Below are 20123 nucleotides of genomic sequence, written 5' to 3'. Positions count from 1 at the left end.
AGTCTCATAATTCTGTTTTACTTTTGATTCACCAAAGGTGTATAAATCATGGCATGTTATTGAGTTTACCATCATTAATAGTTTGAACTTCATGACTTTGGGGACGCTTGAAATTTAACCTGAACAACCACTTTCTCATCTCAGTAAACAAATAGCAAGTTCATCAATTACAAGACTGGTTAATTTCAGAGAGAGAGAGAGAGAGAGAGAGAGGATTTTTTTCCCCGCCCATGTAAGAGTGAAAGGGGTTAAATGCTTTATGGAATATTTTTGATTTCTATGAAACCCTTTAAGCTAGTGAGGTTACTAGTGAATGAACTGATAACTTGATAAGATATTCAATTGGACGCATTTTGGCTCTTGACTTATCATGATTACGATTTTTGTTTTCTTTGCTTCGGAATATAAAACTTAGCATTTATTGGGAAGAAGTGGGGCAGCTTAGATCAACAAAATTTCAAGAAATTCATCACTGTACCTTAATTGTTACACTTTATTTTCCCATCATTTCCCAAATCTTCTTATTTCTAGTGTTTTTCCTCCACATTTGTCATTTGTGTTCTTTTTTTTTCTTATGATCGAGTTGTAATTAAAGTCTCAAACTGATTTCCTCTAAATTCTTTGCATTATGGTTGGCATGATGATTGCCCACAAGGCGCTCCTGAGTCTAATAAAGAGCTAATAAGTTGATGGGTAAACTATCTATAATATGTTATAAACCTAATCTTTTTTTTTTGAGACAATTATAAGCCTAATCTTATTTTTGGATAACATTGTCATTGTCTCCTATACACGTTATTGATATAATCATATAATTATTCATATTCGTTGAGTGAATGATAATTTGGTCTGACTGATCACTGATGGACCATCTCTTGTTTTAAGAAAGCCAAGTGAGGGGAAAAAGAGAAACAACCTCTAATGTGCCCCCCCCCCCAAAAAAAAAAAAAAACTCTCAGTTTTTTTTTTTTTTTTTAATAAAAGTAATAAAAATCCAGAAGTTAGTAACATCAATTGTAAAAAATTCTTGTAAAAAAACACAAAATCATTGTACATTTAACATCTCCTTCTGCCTATATATATTGCTCTGCTATTAAAATGAAAACAAATTAATTTTCAAATTTTAAATTAATTCAGGGATATAATCTAGCTAGGAATGACAACTATGGCATGCAACTGCCCAACTCTTTAAGAGATAGAGCTACTAGTCCTAGGACAAATCAAGTGCGAGTAAAATGGCAATCTGCAAAAGTTTTAATACATACTAACATATATTCTGCAGAATGTTTTGTACTAGTTGAATTTGTAAAAAGTATGCAGAGAATATTTTGAGAGGTGTTGGCGTTGAAGCAATAGTAGTTATCAACCCAGGATGAAATTTTTTAACGAAAACGCTTTTTACAGAATTACTTTTTCACAAGGACATCCTTGGATTGCACTCCCCAGTGGAAAAGGAGACAGTAAGACTCTGAGAGTCAAAGGAGAGATCTTCCTAAAAAGAAAAAGCAGTCAAAACCAATGATAGTGTATCCAATCATGGTGTATGGAATCTCATGAGGAAATGTAGTGAGAAAAAGAATCATATGGTCTCTAGCTTTTTTATAAACCTATAAAAGCATAAATGTTGCAATATTCTTCTTAATGGGGCTTATCATTTGTTTTAGATGCCTTGGATCAAGTGAGTCATGCAAAAATACAAAAGGCAAAGAGCTTTGGTTGGGAGTGAAAGATAATGTTGGTGGCCTACTCCCTGAAAAGCCAATAGACTTTTCTACCTGATTTGATGCACTAATATCTTTTTTATAAATATGTTCAGTGGAAGTGAGGTTTTTTTGTTTTTGTTTTTGTTTTTGTTTTTGTAGGGTCTAATATTGGACAAGACCTGAACCAGATTGTTTCTATCTCATTAGGTTTAGGGTTACATGTTATGTCTCATTCCTTATTTCCCTCCTTTCATTCATTCACATGGATGAACATGCACTTGTTAAGATCCCACATGACCCTAACTACCCCCTTCATCTTCACAGTGTTGAAAAGAGACAAACAAGGAATGGGACCCATATCAGACCCATCTTCAACCAAGTAATTTTGCTTTCAATTTATACTGGTACCTGTGCCTTTAAGTGACCTACCTACCAGTTAGTGCGCTTCCTAAATTCTCTGAAAAGATAGCTTTCATCAACGCCCCTTACCAATATCAGTAGCCATTATAATTGTAAAAGTTGAGGTTTTCAGGTTTAGCCCTCTATAGATTTTGAATTTGCATGGTTAATAAGTATATTTTTTGAGGTTGAACTCTTTATGAATACTGAATGTAAGATTTATAGGAAAAAGTACCAAGAACACTAGACCAGCAGTAGTCATGATCAGTAAGCACAATAAGATTCAGAAAATGACAAGAGAACGTTTGGATATCATCTCAATATTGTTCACTGAATTCATATTCAGCCACTCTTTGCTTTGATGCCAATTAATGTTCTGAAATGGGCATGTCAACGTTAGCGATTAATGTAAGAACCACAAAACAAGACGGGTAGGATGTGGGGACTGTGCACACCTGGTCTTGCAGGTGTCTAATTCATGCAACAAAGTTCAAGCATTACAGCTCAAATTAGGTAACAAACATGTAGTATCATTTTGTTTTGGTTTGGTGCGGAAGAGTCAGATGATGGGGAAAGATGACGAGATAATGAAAGAAATATTGATATTTTCTCTTGTTTAGTATAGTAGAATTTCGAGGACATTTTTTTATACTCAAAATCGCGTATCTGTTTAGAAACAGTTTATTTAATTATTTATCGAAAATTTCCACTAAAAATATGCTAAAGTATTCTTGGGAGAGAGAATCACAATCACAATGTGTGTGTGTGTATATATATATATATTTCAGAAATACTCTTTTTTTTTTTTTTTTCAGAAAAACTTGGAAGCTGTGATTGGACGCAAAGGAGGATTTTCCTCATAAATCTTGGTTTGATGGGAAACTTTGCAAATGGGCTTGGGTATTTGTACACCCCACTAACCCATTAATAGTTCAACTTTGCATAAGAGGCATACACACAAGAGACCCTTTACAATTGTTTTTTTTTTTTTCCTTTTTTTTTTATTTTTTTGAAGAAGACCCTTTACGTTTGCTAGATATATTTCACACTATTCAATCACATAGCCTCCAAAAATGCTAGCTCATCATCATTTAATGTTTGATTTTCACAATCTAGCAAACTTAGCAGGTCATGGGGCCGGGTTGCATTTTCCTTGAAGGAGCAAACGAGATGGGATTGAGTCAACCAAATTGTGTCAAACAGCTTAAAACTAGAACATCCCAATTTTTTATGAGATTACATTGCTCAAGGTTCTAGCTTGATTTTGTTGTTTCTTTTTCCCCTGTAAAAAAAAAATAAAAGCCAAAAAAAAAAAAAAGGTTCTAACTTGACCAAATACCCTCCAATCAAAGTGGTCTTTTTTGTTGAGAAAATATTTTGGCAATACCCTTACTAATTGCAAAAGTCAAAGGAGGCCCTAGGCTTAAAAGGAGGAGGACCAACATTATATTAGTTACTCTTACCTCTTAAACTAAAAGTTTATGTCCAATAATACCAAAATTAGTTTTCACTTTTCACTCTCCATGTTGATGCAAGTAATCGATTTGACTTCTGCAACTTGAAACCGAGTCCAAAAGCCAAGCTGATCAAAGTGTGAGACATGACAATGCAAAAAAATAACCCAAAAAGGTATAAAATTGAAAGGATTGAGGGGAAAAAGAAAAAGAGAGATTATTTTCTATGCAAGGACTGAGGCCACCATTTTTTATCTTTCCAAAATGAAGGAAAGGGAAAGAATCTTATATAGATTACGATTTAATAATTTTCTCTCTATTTTATTAAAAGTAATTCAACACAAGATAATAATAGTAATTTAATACAACATGCTTTGTCTCTTCTTCACTTTTCTATCTTTCATATTAAACATTTATAAAGAAAAACATTGACTTTTAGTTTTTTTTTTTTAAATCTTTTTTCATCATTTTCCCCCCTCTAACCCTACTAAACAAAATCTAAACTAAGGCCTCTCAACACCAAGTTGTTAGTAGGCATAACATTCAAAAAGCGAATTAAGAGCCTTGTAATTTGGTGCCATTATTTACTTTTCTTTATAATGAGAACATAGGTTAGAATCCCCTACCCCACTATATTAATTATCCAATTATTAAAAAAAATTTAAAAAGCACAAAAAATTGAGCATTAAAATAATAAATATTTAATTACGTATTTAGTCCTTAACATTAGTCCTATATTTAAAATGGTTCCTTTTTTTAAAAAAAATGTTTCAATATAGTCTTTTATTTTTTATACATTCAATATGGTCTTTTAACTTATTAAATATGTGTAGCAGAGGTAATTATTATCTATTGGATAAAAAATATATATAATATGGCAAATAAAAACTTTAAAATCAAGCATTGATGTTGAAGTAGAATCAGTAGTTGATGATGGCTAAAATGTTTTTTAATTAACTCAATGTTGATGTCAAAAAGATGTTATTGTATTCTTTTTATAGGACCTAGTGTCTTTTTGTTTTTAAATAATAAAAACAATAATAATAAAACCTGGCACCTCGACTCCATTTTGGCATCAATGCTTGATTTTAGAGTTTTTATTTGTCACATCATACTTTTCCATCCGCTAGTTTTGTCGATAATAACATTCTTGATACATATTTAAAACGCTAAGAATTAAACTGAAATATTTGAAAGGTTGAATATTAATTTGAAATGTGGTGTACAGATTGAGTAACAAGTATGTAATTAAAATAAATAAATAGAGAAAAATATTTTACTAGCACATCCAGAAGTGGGTCAAGCTTGGTTGTTTCGAGCCTAAGTATAGAATTTTGACTAGCACTAGGCCTAAATTGCGTTGTAAGTTCCAACTTGGCGGTCACACTCTTTTTGGGGTTTAATCTCACATTATGCATGTGGTTCTCTTTGTAGTGGACACGTGATTTTTTGGACCTAGAATTCAACTTTTTTTTGTGTGTGGATAAGACCTAGAATTCAACTTCTTGATCAGCCTGATCGATCTTTAGAATAAGGGCAGTACCATATATGACTTTGTCCAATCCACTTTGATGCTGGGCGATAGGCCCAATAAAAGTGATACTGGTCGTTTGTTACAAGCCCACCCAAGGAATAATTATAGATCAAAATAGGATTTTGATCCCTAAACAACCTGTTACTTTTTTTTTGCAACCCTGTCCACGAACTATAATTGGATTCTTTGATTTTGTTTGGATCTTTCTTGAAACAACGACCATGCCCACAGTTTCTAAGCATTGTCTCTTCTTTCTATTTTAGTCAGGTGAAAAACTTTTAGGAGAAATTTAAGACCATAATCTTTTGTGCCATAATTTTGTCATAATTTTAATACGTTACATTCTAAATGATAGAGAAAAAATGGTGGGTCCATATAAAAGTGATGAGCAGTAAGTCACAGTCTGCCACATAAGATAATTATGAAAAATAATGTTATAAAAGTTATGGTCCTAAAATAACTTATTTCTTGATGCTTGTCAAGTGAAGCAAAGAACCTTCATGTTTAGATTGTTTCTTTCCTATCCACGTGTAGTCATTTTCTTCATCATCTTCATCTTCTTCTTCTTAATTAAATTGTTAGATAATTTACATATTGGCTTGAATAAAACGTTGGCATTTAAGTACAGGTTTTTTTTTTTTTACTAATTTACTCCCAACCCAATAAATTTGGATCAATATATCCAAATCAAATGTTCAATTCACAAAACAACCATTTTTCAAGTTTTACCAAACTTTAAATTGACATTTTAAAAATCTCTTTTCTAAAATATACATTTTGAAATCACTATTTTTAAAAATGTACTTTTATAAACAGGTAAGCCAAACCGACACTAAGTATTCAAGTTTCTCGATCCATCATACATTATATTCATACCAGTAGGAATTAGAAGTACTTAGGAGTCATGAGAGTTCACGAAGTCAAAATTTGCAAAATGGAAAGCTCATATTGTTTTCCCTTCCAACCTAAACTGCTGTGAAGTCTATTATTATTAAGCTATACCTAAAAATCATTCTGGACGAGAGCAAAATTTACAAAGTTAACATTTCTCCTTAACCATATCCAATAAGATAAAAAGCTAAAAACCTAAAAAATCATCCTTTTTTTCATCTGATCGGACAATTGAGAAGAAAAGTCATCTCAGATTCCCGGCCATCAATATTGCACTCTTTCTAAATGCAAAGCTGGGCCTTGAAGTCTATTAAAGGAAGATCCATTAGGATGGGAGGATGGCCCGGTCTTCATGTCCCTAAGTCTCAGAATTTGGGCTTTATGCTCCAACTCAATTAGCGAGCCCACAAGAATAGGACTACCTTGTGGGCCTCGGACATAAACAAGCGGACTCGACGAATTAAGGACTACTGCCTAGGACTGGGCTACTTATTGTATCTTACCAAAGATATTTTGTAATCCAAGTATATATCGGTGTAAAACTCATTCTAAAGATTTGAATACCGGCTCTTTCTCCTACACCCATAAACATTTATACTTGTGAATTGACCATCACACTAAAAGTGCGCAATAGTATCGCAGTTTGTAGTTTCATTCTCTGAATTGATTATCTTTTTTTTTTTTAGAGAGGTTATCCATCTTTTGAATCTCACTTTCTCACTTTTCAATTTTCAAAGCAATTTTCTAAACTAGTATTCAATTGTCAACTATACTAGTAAACTCTAGCAATCACGACTTTTTATTACTCCCCTTTTGCCCTGATTTCACGTTAGTTTAGAACAATAATGTATGAAACTTTGAAAGACTGCATCAATTATTGAAAAGAAACTTAAAAAAATAAAAAATAGCAAACAACGAGGTTCTAGATTTTACTACAATGTCATTTACGGTCACAACAAAATCTTACACATCGAGCTAATGTGTTAGCCCTCCATAGATCAATATAAAGAAAATTATAGAGAGACCCATTACATCTGAAAACAAAAGTGTTTTGAAATGTTGTAACTTGTAAGCGTAAAATTTGTATTGATTTCAACATTTTTCTATTGAAAGTTTGTAACAAACTCCTTTATTGGCGTGGATAATTTGATAATTACAGAATCAATTTGGATTTCGGATATGATGATGAAAACAAGATAAGGTGCGAACCAACTAATCCATTAGACAGAAGAACAGGAACAGGAAGAAGTACATCATACTGTTAAATGACTCCAAAAATGGTAGACCGAGGACCTTAATGTTGATGACTTTTCATAAGTAAGACTTTGTTTGGTAGCTTGGCTGTCATCAGCTATTAGGACAATAGACTTCATGCAGAGCATTATGTTCAGGGAATATAGGCACATGGTGGGGTTCATTCATTTATGTTTGATTTAGATTTTGAGTTTAATTAATTGGTTACCTCTTGAAAATGTTTTAGGTAACTTATCTGTTTAGCATAAAAGAAGGGAGAATCATGACCATTTCCATTTGATTTGTGGGCCATTCAGTACGCCCACCTGTAGTACTATCCATCTATGTTCTACAGCTCAAATGTAGCAATTAATCGATAAATGATTGTCTCAAATTCTGAATTAGAATCAGTTTATATATATATTGTCGAAAATAAATATTTTATTTATTTATATGAATTGTTTACACAAATAAAGTAGGTACAGAGTACTCTCTCATAGTGTCTAGATTTATCAAATCCTGAACAAAACTGTAATATACAAAATAGGGACATTTGTTATATTCTACTACATTACTCTCTATTCTTGACCCCTTTTCGCCAGACCATCTGCACAATCATTTGCCTCACTAACAACATGCTCTAGGTGGATGATCCATTCTCGATTCATCAAGCTCCTACAATCATAAATTAAAATAACAATATTTGATGCTAGTACACAATTAGGTACTAGCTAAGTAATGACTAGTTGAGGAAAAAGAATTTGAACTTACATGTCTCCTTTAAAACACGAGAAGATGTTAATTGAGTTAAAAGATATTTGTTAAAAAAATCAGTGCATTAAACTTACTAATATTTGGTTTAACAATTTGGCATTTTGATATGGGGCTGACTAAGCCCTTTGTCTTAGTTAGTTGCCCTTTATTTGTTTTTCTTTTTGCTGAAGTATTTTTATTTTTTTTAATGAAATGCTAAATTTTGTTTTTTTTTTTTAAGTGATATTTGTTATGAATAGATGCTTTTTCATAAAGCAATTTGATATGGAAACAAAGAAAATTTCCTGCCTTGAAACATCCAATAAGTCCAACAACACATGCGAAGAATCAATCCGTAAAGTTCTTCAATTCAACAGAAAGAAATAATGATCTTTCAACCATGCTACTTTTTTTTGGTAAACGTATGTATAGTTGGACCAAGTCTGAGTCTTCAAGTCATAACGATAGTCGATAGTCCACTTATTTCTTAATTTTTTGTCCATTGCCATTTACTATGTCTAGTTGTCTTCTATTATATGCTACAATTCTACAAAGACTTCAACCGCTCCACCTTCCCTGCTAATTATATGGCCTTGTTAACTGTGCACAAAAATTTAAGGAATATAATATTTACTTTTAGTTCTAATATAGGAGGAAGTATAACTTATTACTGGTGTATGTTACCTCCTCTCACAGTTGATGGGACCTACTCAACTGTGAATGGGAGGAAATATATACTTGTAACACGGTATAACTTTCTTTTATATAAGTCTTATAAAGTGTAAATTGTTATGTCAATTATTCACAGATTGTGTAGCATAGGGTTTCTATATATATATATATATATATATATATATATATATATATATATCTGTATTTTCCGCACATGGCCACATCCGGCCTTAGCTTGTAACTTACCACCCCCCCTTTTGATATATATATATATATATATAAATAATGGGACCTACTCAACTGTGAATGGGAGGAAACATACACTGGTAACACGATATAATGTTCCTTAATGTAAGCCTTATAAAGTGTAAATAGTTATGTCAATCATTTAGGGATTCTGTAGGCATAGGTTTTTTTTTTTTTGGTGGTGTGTGTGTGTATATAATGGGACCTACTCAACTATGAATGGGAGGAAACATATACTGGTAACACAGTATAGTTTTCCTTAATGTAAGCCTTATAAAGTGTAAATAGTTATATCAATCATTCGCGGATTGTATAGGCATAGGTTTTTTTATTTATTTTATGTGGTGTGTGTGTGTGTGTGTCTATATATATATATAATGGGACCTACTCAACTATGAATAGGTGGTAACATATACCGGTAACAAGGTATAATTTTCCTTAATATAAGTCTTATAAAGTGTAAATAGTTATGTCAATCATTTGCCGATTGTGTAAGCATAGGTTTTTTTTTTTTTTTTTTTTTTAATTTTGTGGTTTGTGTGTGTGTGTGTGTGTGTATGTATATATATATATATATATATAATGGGACCTACTCAACTATGAATAGGAGATAACATATACCGGTAACAATGTATAATTTTCCTTAATGTAAGTCTTATAAAGTGTAAATAATTATGTCAATCATTTGCCGATTGTGTAAGCATAGGTTTTTTTAAAAAAAAAATTGTGGTTTGTGTGTGTGTGTGTATATATATATATATATATATATATGCTTTAATTTTTAAAAGAGGTTTAAAAAATAAAACATTAAGTGCACGTTAACAATTTTTTTTTTAGAATCCGTGCACGTTAACATTAGAACAATCATTCTCTCAAAAGAAAACATTAGAACAACCACTAACAAAATCCAATTATACAATATAAAAGTAGTCGATGAAATTAAAAAAAATTCCTCTGGTTTTGCATGCCATAGATTGACATTTTTCAATATGGCAACAACCATATAGCCCATACCTCAAGACCAAGAATTGCATACGCCCGTGACCATGTTTGCGTACAACTAATAATTAAACATATTTAAGAGTTTTATTTAAAAAAAATTGTATTTGTGTGTTTCCTGCTACACTTTCCAAACAAAATGAAGTTTAATTTTATTTTTTTTAAGTGAGAGTTTTTGCGACGTTTGTCTGGCCGCATTTGACGCTACAACAAGCAGAAATATTATAGTTTTTTTTTTTTTTTTGTGAAAAAAGGTTTTAATATAAAAAGGCTGAATTATTTATAATATATAGAGTTCGTATAACAAAAGGCATATTTACCTACCATGAGACAAAGTCTACTAGTGCCTGTTTGCCTTACATCCCATACAAAGGCTGGATAAACAGGGTCATCTCAACAACTTTGGGGCCTTAGGTAAAAATTTTAAGTGGGACTTTTTTATATTTAAAAATTAATCAAATAATATGTATTGAATTTTTTTATTTAAAATATATTTTTCTTACTTTTTGAGATGCAAAATTACTAATTAAGTTTTTGTATTTAAGTTCCTCTTAACATTTATTTTTCTTTATAAAGTTTGGAGTTATTTGAATTTTACAAATAAAAAATAATTTATTACACGGTTCAATAAATTAGTATCACTATAATACAAATGAGTTGATATGATACATATCAAATTATTAATTAGTGTGATAATATATAATAATTGATAAAGTAAGAGTATGCATTAAAAAAAATGATAAATTATAGTGTGCGGTGGGCCAGCTATGATGTGCTAACTGCTGTGGCTCGTAGGCAATTGTGCAGTGTTGTGTGCACTGTGCAGTCTTGTCTGCACAACCCACAGCCTGTGTGCAGGGTGCACTATACAATGTTGCGGGCTGGGCAGTGTGCAACTGTGCATAAAACGTGTTGTCTTATGTGCAAAAAAAGTGTTGTACTGCTTGTACTATGACTCCTATCAATCAATCAAGCAGTGAAATAAACTTAAAAATATATATAATTAAATTGAATAAATAGCAGACTCCTCCATTTTAATTTTCGGAAAGATAGAGAGGGAGAGAAGTCTGAGAAGATTACCTCTGGTATGCCCATAGCCCACGCTACGCCTTTCCAATTTTGAATTTACTGTTATTCGAAGGAAATCAACAAAGAAAAATTTCAAGCTAGACTGAGTTTACAGAAAAAGTTCAAGAATCAAAGTGAAGAAAAGAAAGGTAAGAATATAGATGGAGATGCAGAGAGATAGAGAGCTGAGAGATTTTTTCTTTTGTTTTTGAAATTTATAATATCTATTTTAGCATATTTCAAGACAATTACGTTGTATTATTAATGAATTTGTCTGTTATTAATTTTTATTTTAGCATATTTCAAGAATGAGTTAGTAAATTTGTCTCTTAAAATTTAATTTTGTTAATTGAAATTTGAATATTTTTGTTTTTTCCCTTTTTAATCTTATGCATTTTAGGATACAATGAGTCTTTTTAATGCATTTTATTGACCAATAAAAGTACTTAAATTTTTTTTTAAATTAAAATATATAGATAAATATTATATATATATATATATATATATATATATATATATTTTTATTTTTACAAGTGGGGGTCTTCTTTTATTTGGGAGCCTTAGACAATTGTATCAATTACATCAACTGTTGAGCCGGCCCTGTGGATAAACAAAAGGATATATTTCCTAAAGGCTACGTTGTTCTCGACCCCGTTTTGCTAATACATCTAGACATTCATTTGATTCATGATATGTATGAAGTAGATGGACAATCTATGTTCGAGCAATAAGGTTTCTACAATAAAAAAAATCATGGGAGCGACAACCAGTGGGCAAACACCATCAATTGTAAATAAAAAAAAAATAAAAAAAAGGCTTTATTTGTTGTAATGGTCATTTCAAGATTTATATATCCAAACTTAAATAATAAAATTAAAATTAAAAGAAGAAGAAGAAGAAGAAGCTAGCTGGGAAAGTGGTAATGAATAAACTAGCAATCAAAACAAAGTTGTTGTGAGCACTCAGAAGTCAGAAGTTCTGACTCAGAACTATAGAACACTACTAAAAGCCTAAATGTAATGCCAAAAGGAGAAATTGTCTTCTCTGTTCCAATTTGAATCAAAAGTAGACAGGAGAAATGGAACGCTACTCTAGTCTTCTCATCTATCCTAGGCGCCCGGGCATTAACTAAGTTGTGACATGTGAGTGATTTAGGCTTCTCGTTCATAACATTTAAGCTGCAAGTCCACAACATGTATGCCCCTCAAATATCTATCTTATGATTATCCCCTCCACATTAAACATTAGAATTTGCAATTCATGACCACCTTCAGAGATTCAAGTTTTCAAGAAAAACTTCACATATATATCACTTGGATTAAGTTAGAGTAGAATTTATATCTTGTATATATATTAAAAAAAAATTACAATTCATACTATCATTGATTTTACCAGTTGAGTAAAATAGAAGTCTGGAACACACCAATCATTTTTTAAGTTAAAATACCTTTGGATCATAAATTTATTCATGCCTCTTTTTTTATTCTTTATCCTGGTACTTTGATTTTGCAAAATATAAAAATGATGAAAAATAAAAACTATGTTACCATAAAATGTTTAATTTTTTTATACTTTAAAATTATATACAAAATATGAGTTATGAAATTATGAATTAAATTAAAAAATGTTAGTCCAATTGTCGGATTTTTCAAAATATTACTATTATAAAAAAATTCTAAATTAATGTAATATCACAAAGTTTTGCAATTTTGACCCCAACAAAAAAAAAAAAATTTCTACACGCGTCGTGAGAGTTCTTTTTTTTTTTTTTTTGGACAATGCGGGTTAAAACTTTGCCTTGCCCTTAATCCTTATATATATGCCCATACAAATTAGATTCGAGCTCATTTTCAAAAAATAAAATAAAAAGGGGGCGGGGATGTTGACTTAGTTTACATTTTTTTTTTCCCATAAAGAGTTAGTTTACAATTCAAACATTGGATGCTTTAGCCTTTAGCCTTTAGCCATTAACTTTGACTTTATAATTTTCTAGTTGCCTAATAATTTCCGTTCGTTAATCGTTATAAGCGCGGTACTGCATGTGTACGTGGAAAAATGTAAAGAAAAATTTCAGAGCCATCACTTTTTTTATCATTATTTTTTTCATTTGCACAAACAAGCACATGCCAAAACAACGATTTTCCAGAGGACATGAAATACCATTGCTTTCTTAACCATCTATTTATAGATTTGAACTCTCTATACACATGGGTTCTTGTTAGTTCAACTAATAAAATTTTTGGTAATTGAATCATCCGAAAAGGGTATCATTAGTTGAAACTCTCTAAAAAAAAAAAACACTATATATGCACAGGTTATTGACTTATATAATATATATCTAGAGCTTAATAAAATACATATATAATTTATTTTTAAACATATATAATCTGATAATTATCCTAGTTATTAGTAGGAATTATTATGATTGTGTTTTTATATATAATCAAAATTCAATAAGGATTCAGTGTAAATTCATATGTTTTACACCCTATAATTTTTTTTCTTCTCACGTAAGGTGAGTTTTTTTCTCTACATGGGCGTCTCTTTCTCACTTTCTATGTGAGCCGTACTACGTGTGCTTTTTCTTTTCTCTAGGTGTTTGTTTTTATTAGACTTCTTTCAGTGTACGTTTCAATTATGGATTCGGATTTTGTTCAAAAATTAAAAAATATTACTTTGACAGAAGAGGAAGGAGAGGTTATTAGGGTTGGGTTAGTGCATAGAGATAAGATGTTGGAAGAATGCTCTCTCAGTCTATTGGGGAAATTTCTCACAACTTGCTCTTTTAACCAACGTGCTGCCAAGGCTTTACTGTGTTCTGTGTGGAAGATGGGTTCAGATGTTCGTATTATTGATGTTAGAGATGGTGTATTTCAATTTAAATTCTCCATGGAGAGCCAGTTGAAGTGGGTGCTATCAAATGGCCCTTGGAGTTTTGAAGATCATCCATTGGTGTTGTGTAGATGGGAGAGGGGTATGACTGTTAATTCTATTCGGTTTACTTCAATTCCAATGTGGGTACAAGTGTGGGGGCTTCCTTTTGATCTGTTGTCAGAGGAGGTAGGTCGAGATATTGGTAATGGATTGGGTGTGGTTGTGGAGGTAGACTTGAAAGCTTTTTCATCTGATCAAGCCCATTTTCTTTGTGTACGGGTTGAATTGCCTTTAGAGAAACCGTTACGTCGTGGTGGTGTTGTTGCAAGTCCTGAAGGAGATAAGATCTGTATTGGTTTCAAATATGAAAGATTAGTGGGGCTCTGTTTTAAATGTGGTTGGATTGGTCATGAAGCTAGAGTTTGTTCCTTCCAAGTTGATCAGCAGCAAGGATTCGATTATGGTGAATGGTTGAAGGCAGGTTTTCGTAAAAATTATTCCTCCGCAAATTCTGGTGGTAGTTTTGAAAGAAGGGAGGCTGGCATGCAAGAGGCCCCAAGCCATGGTGTTTCATCTAAGAAGTTTGACAGGAGTAATGTGCTCCCAAGGATTTCTGATGTTGGTGTGGGTTTGAAGCCGAAGCGTTGTCAAGTTGAAGGTGAACACAATGTTGGTGAGCCGGTGAAGAGTGGCACTGAAAGTAGTTTGGCTGTGCAGGTTGGAACGGTTGCATCAACCCCTGGGAAACATATCCCTGATTTTGAGGAATTAATTTCTGAATTTGATCATGCCATTCAATCACAGTCGGTTATTTTGAATTCAAATTCTATCCAAGTAGAGCAATTGAAGGATAAGAGTGACATTCCGTCAAACTTGGTTGACATTGTAGTCATGGATGAAGATTTAACTGCTGGCCAACGTGTCCCAAAAGACCAACGTGTCTCCAAAGGAAAACAAGTGGTGCTGGGTAGTCTTTCGGGCCTCCAAGATGCTGATTATTGTTTTGAAGTTGGCAAGGGTAGTGGGCGTGATATTAGCAATCCAGTTCAAGGTAGGCCCAAGAGAAGTGGTACTAAAAATAAGAATGGGCTGCTCTCCTTACAAGTCTCTAGTTCTATTATATTTGAAGGTGCTCTAACTAAAAAACCCATTTCAAAGGATACTAATCCAATTATTGGTGGTGAGATTGGGCTTACGAAAGGGGCTTGGAAGAGGTATAAAAATCAATCATAAACAACTTCCAAATTAACTCTTCCTAATGTGCTTGGCCCTAAGAGGAATAACAAAGAGGTCTTAAGTGAAGCAATGAAGGCAGAATCGGCAAAGAAGAAAAATAAGGTGAGTAACAGTGATGGTTTAATTGCTCTCTTTGATGTTGATCGGGTTTTATCGGCGGAGGTTTCTACACAACCCTGCTGGGCATTAAGAGTCTATTGAGTTGGAACTACCGAAGGCTTGGGAACCGTCGGACAGTTCATGCCTTGGAAAAGGTAATCAATAAACAAGATCCCAACATTGTCTTCTTAATGGAAACAAAATCTGGTTTGGATTGGATGCTTAAGGTCCATGATTGGTGTAAATACAAAAATGGTTTTATTGTGCCTGGTAAAGGAAGTAGTGGTGGGATAGCTTTATTTTGGAAGAAAGAGATTAGGCTTGATATCCAAACTTATTCTCATTCACATATAGATGCACGGGTAGATGGGGGAGATGGTATTGGTTGGTGGCATCTTACTAGATTTTATGGTGATCTTGATACATCTAAAAGAGGAGAGTCATGGCAAAAACTAAAACACTTGCATGGGACATCCTCTTTGTCGTGGTTAGCAATTGGAGATTTTAATGAGATTATTTCTATGGCTGAAAAGGAAGGGGGAACTAATAGAACAAGACAGCAAATGAAATATTTTGTTGACACTATTAATTGTTGTGGTCTTAAGGAAGTTCAATTCACGAGACCTTTGTATACATGGTTGTATCAAAAGGAGGATAGGTCCCAAATTAGGGAAAGGTTGGATAGAGCTTTGGCTACGGTGTAGTGGTTTCATTTATTTCCAATGGCTAGGCTTACTCATCTTTTCTCCTCGGCTTTGGATCATTCTCCTATTATTCTTCAGTTGTTTGCAAAACTAAGAAAAATGAGGATGGGTAAGGTTTTCTGATTTGAATCAATGTGGTTCAAGGATCCTAAATGTGAGGCTATCGTGGAGGAAGCTTGGGATGAGGGCCTTTATGGAGGGGCGAGCGGGTAATGTCCTTAATAGAGGCTTAGAGAGTTGCCGTACTAGACTTGAAGTGTGGAATGGTAGTGATTTCGGTAATGTTGGGAAAACAGTGGCTGAATTACAGAAAAGGTTAGAATGGTTAGAGCTTCAACCTTCATCACCGGATATGATTCGTTCTTTGAAAAACACTAGAATTGAGTTGAATTGTTGGATGGAGAAGGAAGATGATATGTGGAGGCAATGATCAAGAATTAGTTGGTTGCAATCCGGGGATAGGAACACTAGGTTTTTCCATGAAAAAGGTTCTGCAAGGTACAAAAAGAATTTCATTGAGGGTTTGTTGGATGAAGATGACAGATGGTTGGTTGGAGATGAGCATGTGGAAGACTTGATGGTGCAGTATTATGAGAGACTTTTTACTAGTAGTAGTCCTATGGAGTTTGATGAAATTTTAGATGCAGTTCAACAAAAAGTCACACCTAGGATGAATCAAGTACTTGTAAGTGAGTTTACAAATGTTGAAGTGAAGAATGCCCTTAAGAAAATGTATCCTTTGAAATCCCCTGGACCGGATGGTATGCCTCCATTGTTTTATCAACACTTTTGGCCTAAGATTGGTGGTGTGGTGACTTCATCTGTTTTGGCTTTCCTCAATTCAAGTATCATTCCACCGACTTTTAACCATACACACATTAGTCTTATCCCTAAATGTAGTGAGCCAAAATATGTGACTGATTTTAGATCCATTAGTCATTGTAAAGTGGTTTATAAAATTGCATCAAAAGCCATTACTAATAGATTGAAAAAGGTTCTACCTTCTATTATTAGTGATACCCAAAGTGTATTTGTGCATGGTAGGTTAATAACTGATAATGTTCTTGTGGCATATGAAACGATGCATCATATTAGTCAAAAGAAGAGTGGAAAAGTGGGTGATTTGGATTTAAAGCTTGATATGAGTAAGGCATATGATAGGGTAGAGTGGATATGGTTGGACAAAATTATGCATAAGTTGGGTTTTGATGATAAATGGTGTGCTTTGATTATGAACTGTGTCACTACTATTTCTTATTCTGTGGAGATTAATGGTAAGCCCAAAGGGCACATTGTTCCAAGTAAGGGAATTCGACAAGGTGATCCACTATTCCCAAATCTCTTCTTGTTATGTGCAGAAGGACTTTATGATCTTATTAAGAAAGTAGTGGTGAATGGAAGTTTGGGGGGGGGGGGGGTGCAGTTTGTCGTAGGGGTCCTAAAATATCCCATCTTTTCTTTACCGATGATAGTTTGATATTTTGTAGAGCTTCTTTGGAAGAGTGTGATGCTCTTCAGAGGGTGTTGAGGGTATATGAGTGTGCTTTGGGGCAATAGTTGAATCATGCTAAAACATCCCTGTTTTTTAGTAGTACTCCTATGGAACTTCAAGATATCATCAAGCTAGGTTTGGGGCCCAAGTGATTAAGCAACATGAAAAATATCTTGGTTTGCCATCATTGGTGGGAAGGAAGAAGAAAACCTCTTTCAATTCTATTAAGGACAAATTAAGTAAGAAACTTGTTGGTTGGAAAGAGAAATTATTGTCTAGGCTGGGGAAAGAAGTGTTGATAAAAGCTGTAGCACAAGCAATTCCGACATACACCATGAGTGTCTTCAAATTGCCTGATTCTCTTTGTGAGGATTTGATGCGCATGATTCGTAATTTTTGGTAGGGGCGAAGGAATGAAGAGAGAAAGTTAGCTTGGATGAGTTAGGAAAAATTATGTGCTCCGAAGAATTGTGGTGGGATGGGTTTTAAAAAGCTTAAAAGACTTTAATATGGCTTTATTGGCAAAGCAAGGGTGGCGACAGGACATGACACATTGGTGTACAAGGTGTTTTGGGTAATAATCCATCATTTACCTGGCAGAATATTATGTTTGCTCAACCTCTAGTTAAATATGGTTTAAGGTGGAGAGTTGGAAATGGTGAGAAAATCAGAATTTGGGATGATAGATGGCTGCCTAAGCCTTCTACATTTATGGTCTCTTCTCCCAGGTTGTTTATGCCAGAAGATATGAAGGTTAGAGAATTGATTAATAAGGAAGAAGCTTCTTGGAAGTCTGATGTCGTGGATGCTCTATTTTTGCCGTTTGAAGCAGAGGTTATAAAAGCAATTCCCATCAGCTCTCATCTTCCAGAAGATAAGCAAATTTGGGCTTGGAGCACTAATGGAGCTTTTTCCGTGAAGAATGCTTACTGGGTAGCATCTCAAATGTCTTCAGCCTTCTCCACGGTCTCCAGCTTTGATGGTAGCCAAGAAAGAAATTTTTGGAATCGGTTATGGCAGATCAACGTGCCTCATAAGATAAGGCACTTCTCTTGGAGGGCTTGTTGAGACATACTCCCTTTGAAAACAAACCTTGTTAAAAGAAATGTTTTGCAGGTTGATACATGCGATGGATGCAGCGAAGAGGTAGAGAATTCGATCCATTTCTTTTGGAAATGTTCCCGCACTAAAGAGCTATGGTCTTCATCGAAGTTGGTTTTCCCCAATGTGATGGATCATCTTGGTTCTTTCAAGGATATGCTGTGGTGTCTAATGATGGACAAAAAGACTAAGACTTCTCCAGAAAAAATTGAGTTGCTATTGACTTGTGCGTGGGCGCTGTGGAGTAATAGGAATGATATTCGTCATGGCCGTAAGCGAAAAGATGGAAGAACACTTCATCAATGGGTTGTGCAGTATTTAGAGGAATACCAGGCTGCTGTGGAGTTATTACCGACTACTCAGGAATCGATTCAGCTTGTTCAAAGATGGTTACCACCACCCGTTTCGGTTTTTAAGTTCAATGTAGATGGTGTTGTATTTGCAGAGCTGAATACTGTGGGAATAGGAGTCATTGTACGGGACTGGACTGGGCAATTTGTAGCAGCAATATGCAGAAAATTACGTGCACCGCTGGGGCCTATTGAAGTGGAAGGGAAGGCTGTTGAAGTTGGTCTACAATTTGCAAAGCAACTTGGGATTACAAATTTCATCATTGAGGGTGACTCGCTTATTGTCTCTAGGGCGTTGAATTATTCTTCCTCAGTTCCAGTGTCAATTGATGCAGTGATTATGGGTATTGGTGAAGCTTCTTTGGAATTCCAACGTCATTTTTTCTCATGTTAAGCAAAATGCAAATACCGCAGCGCATTTGTTAGCAAAATATGCCAAGGGCATAGTTAATCAGTGTTTGTGGAAGGAGAATTGTCCTAGTTTCTTAGAATTAGCAGTTCTTCATGATGTAAAGGCTATTATTGTTTGATTAATATAATGTTGTGTGCTTTCCTATCAAAAAAATAATAATAATAAAATAATATCTTGCCACAACAGATTTTTTTCACTTGAAAGCGTAGGGTGGTGCTATGAAGGAATGGATGCTAGAAAAGCCATCCGGCCGGCAAGATGTTGAGTGGATTTGTATCTTTTGGAGAAAAAAAATATCCCGCATAGAATGAATTGAAGATAAAATAAATTAATTAAAAAAAACACTATATCCGTGGATTTATTACTCATTTGTAATTAAAAATTTTGAATTTAGGGTCTATTTGGATAGAACTTATTGCTAAAAATTGAAAACTAAAAACTGAAAATACTGTAGCAAAATAATTTTAAAATGTGTGAATAGTACCGCGAAACCTATTTATAATGAAAAAGTTGCCGGAAAGTTAAATTTGTGGGTATGTGAACAGTGCACAGATGCACTGTTCACGGAAGACTTGGTCAACCACTGCGGCTAAAAAAAAAAAATCTGAAAACACGAAATGGGCAAACGCAAAACGTAGACGCCGAATCCAAACCCATCCTTAAACATTCTCTCTAATACTGAGAATAGTGGCGGATATGGAGGGGGGAAAATCCTTCCATTTTTTTTCTCACATCAACTTCCACCCAACCAAATAAGGGAAAAGTTTTGGGTCACAATCTAATCTTATGTTAGTTAAGAAATTCAACAACAAAAATTTGCCATATTTCTGAAAATGTTATAACTAAGATTATCATACCTATATCTCAACCAACAATAAAATAGATATATTACATACAAGAAAA

At 33.6% G+C, this 20123-nt stretch overlaps 1 protein-coding gene across 1 annotated transcript; it reads left to right on the top strand.

Annotated features, from left to right (window-relative positions):
- Positions 1–13589: 13589 nt before the first annotated feature.
- LOC142622180 (uncharacterized) lies at positions 13590–19202 on the top strand. The gene is made up of 7 exons (XM_075795615.1): positions 13590–15040; positions 15280–15837; positions 16010–16180; positions 16328–17255; positions 17458–17756; positions 17999–18323; positions 18474–19202. The coding sequence occupies exons 1-7, from the start codon at positions 13590–13592 to the stop codon at positions 19200–19202; spliced, it is 4461 nt and encodes a 1486-aa protein (XP_075651730.1).
- The last annotated feature ends 921 nt before the right edge of the window (positions 19203–20123 follow it).

This window comes from Castanea sativa, chromosome 1, assembly GCF_040712315.1.
Source record: "Castanea sativa cultivar Marrone di Chiusa Pesio chromosome 1, ASM4071231v1".
In the NCBI taxonomy this organism is placed as follows: domain Eukaryota; kingdom Viridiplantae; phylum Streptophyta; class Magnoliopsida; order Fagales; family Fagaceae; genus Castanea; species Castanea sativa.
Note: the sequence above shows the minus strand (reverse complement) of the source record. Positions and strands in the feature narration are given on the sequence as shown.

Bases quoted from the DNA above. Each gene is read 5' to 3' on its own strand.
- LOC142622180 (XM_075795615.1), top strand. From the start codon at position 13,590: ATGGATTCGGATTTTGTTCAAAAATTAAAAAATATTACTTTGACAGAA. The intron at 15,041-15,279 runs GTATAAAAATCA...GAACTACCGAAG, and splicing joins ACGAAAGGGGCTTGGAAGAG to GCTTGGGAACCGTCGGACAG. The intron at 16,181-16,327 runs GTTAGAATGGTT...ATCCGGGGATAG, and splicing joins GTGGCTGAATTACAGAAAAG to GAACACTAGGTTTTTCCATG.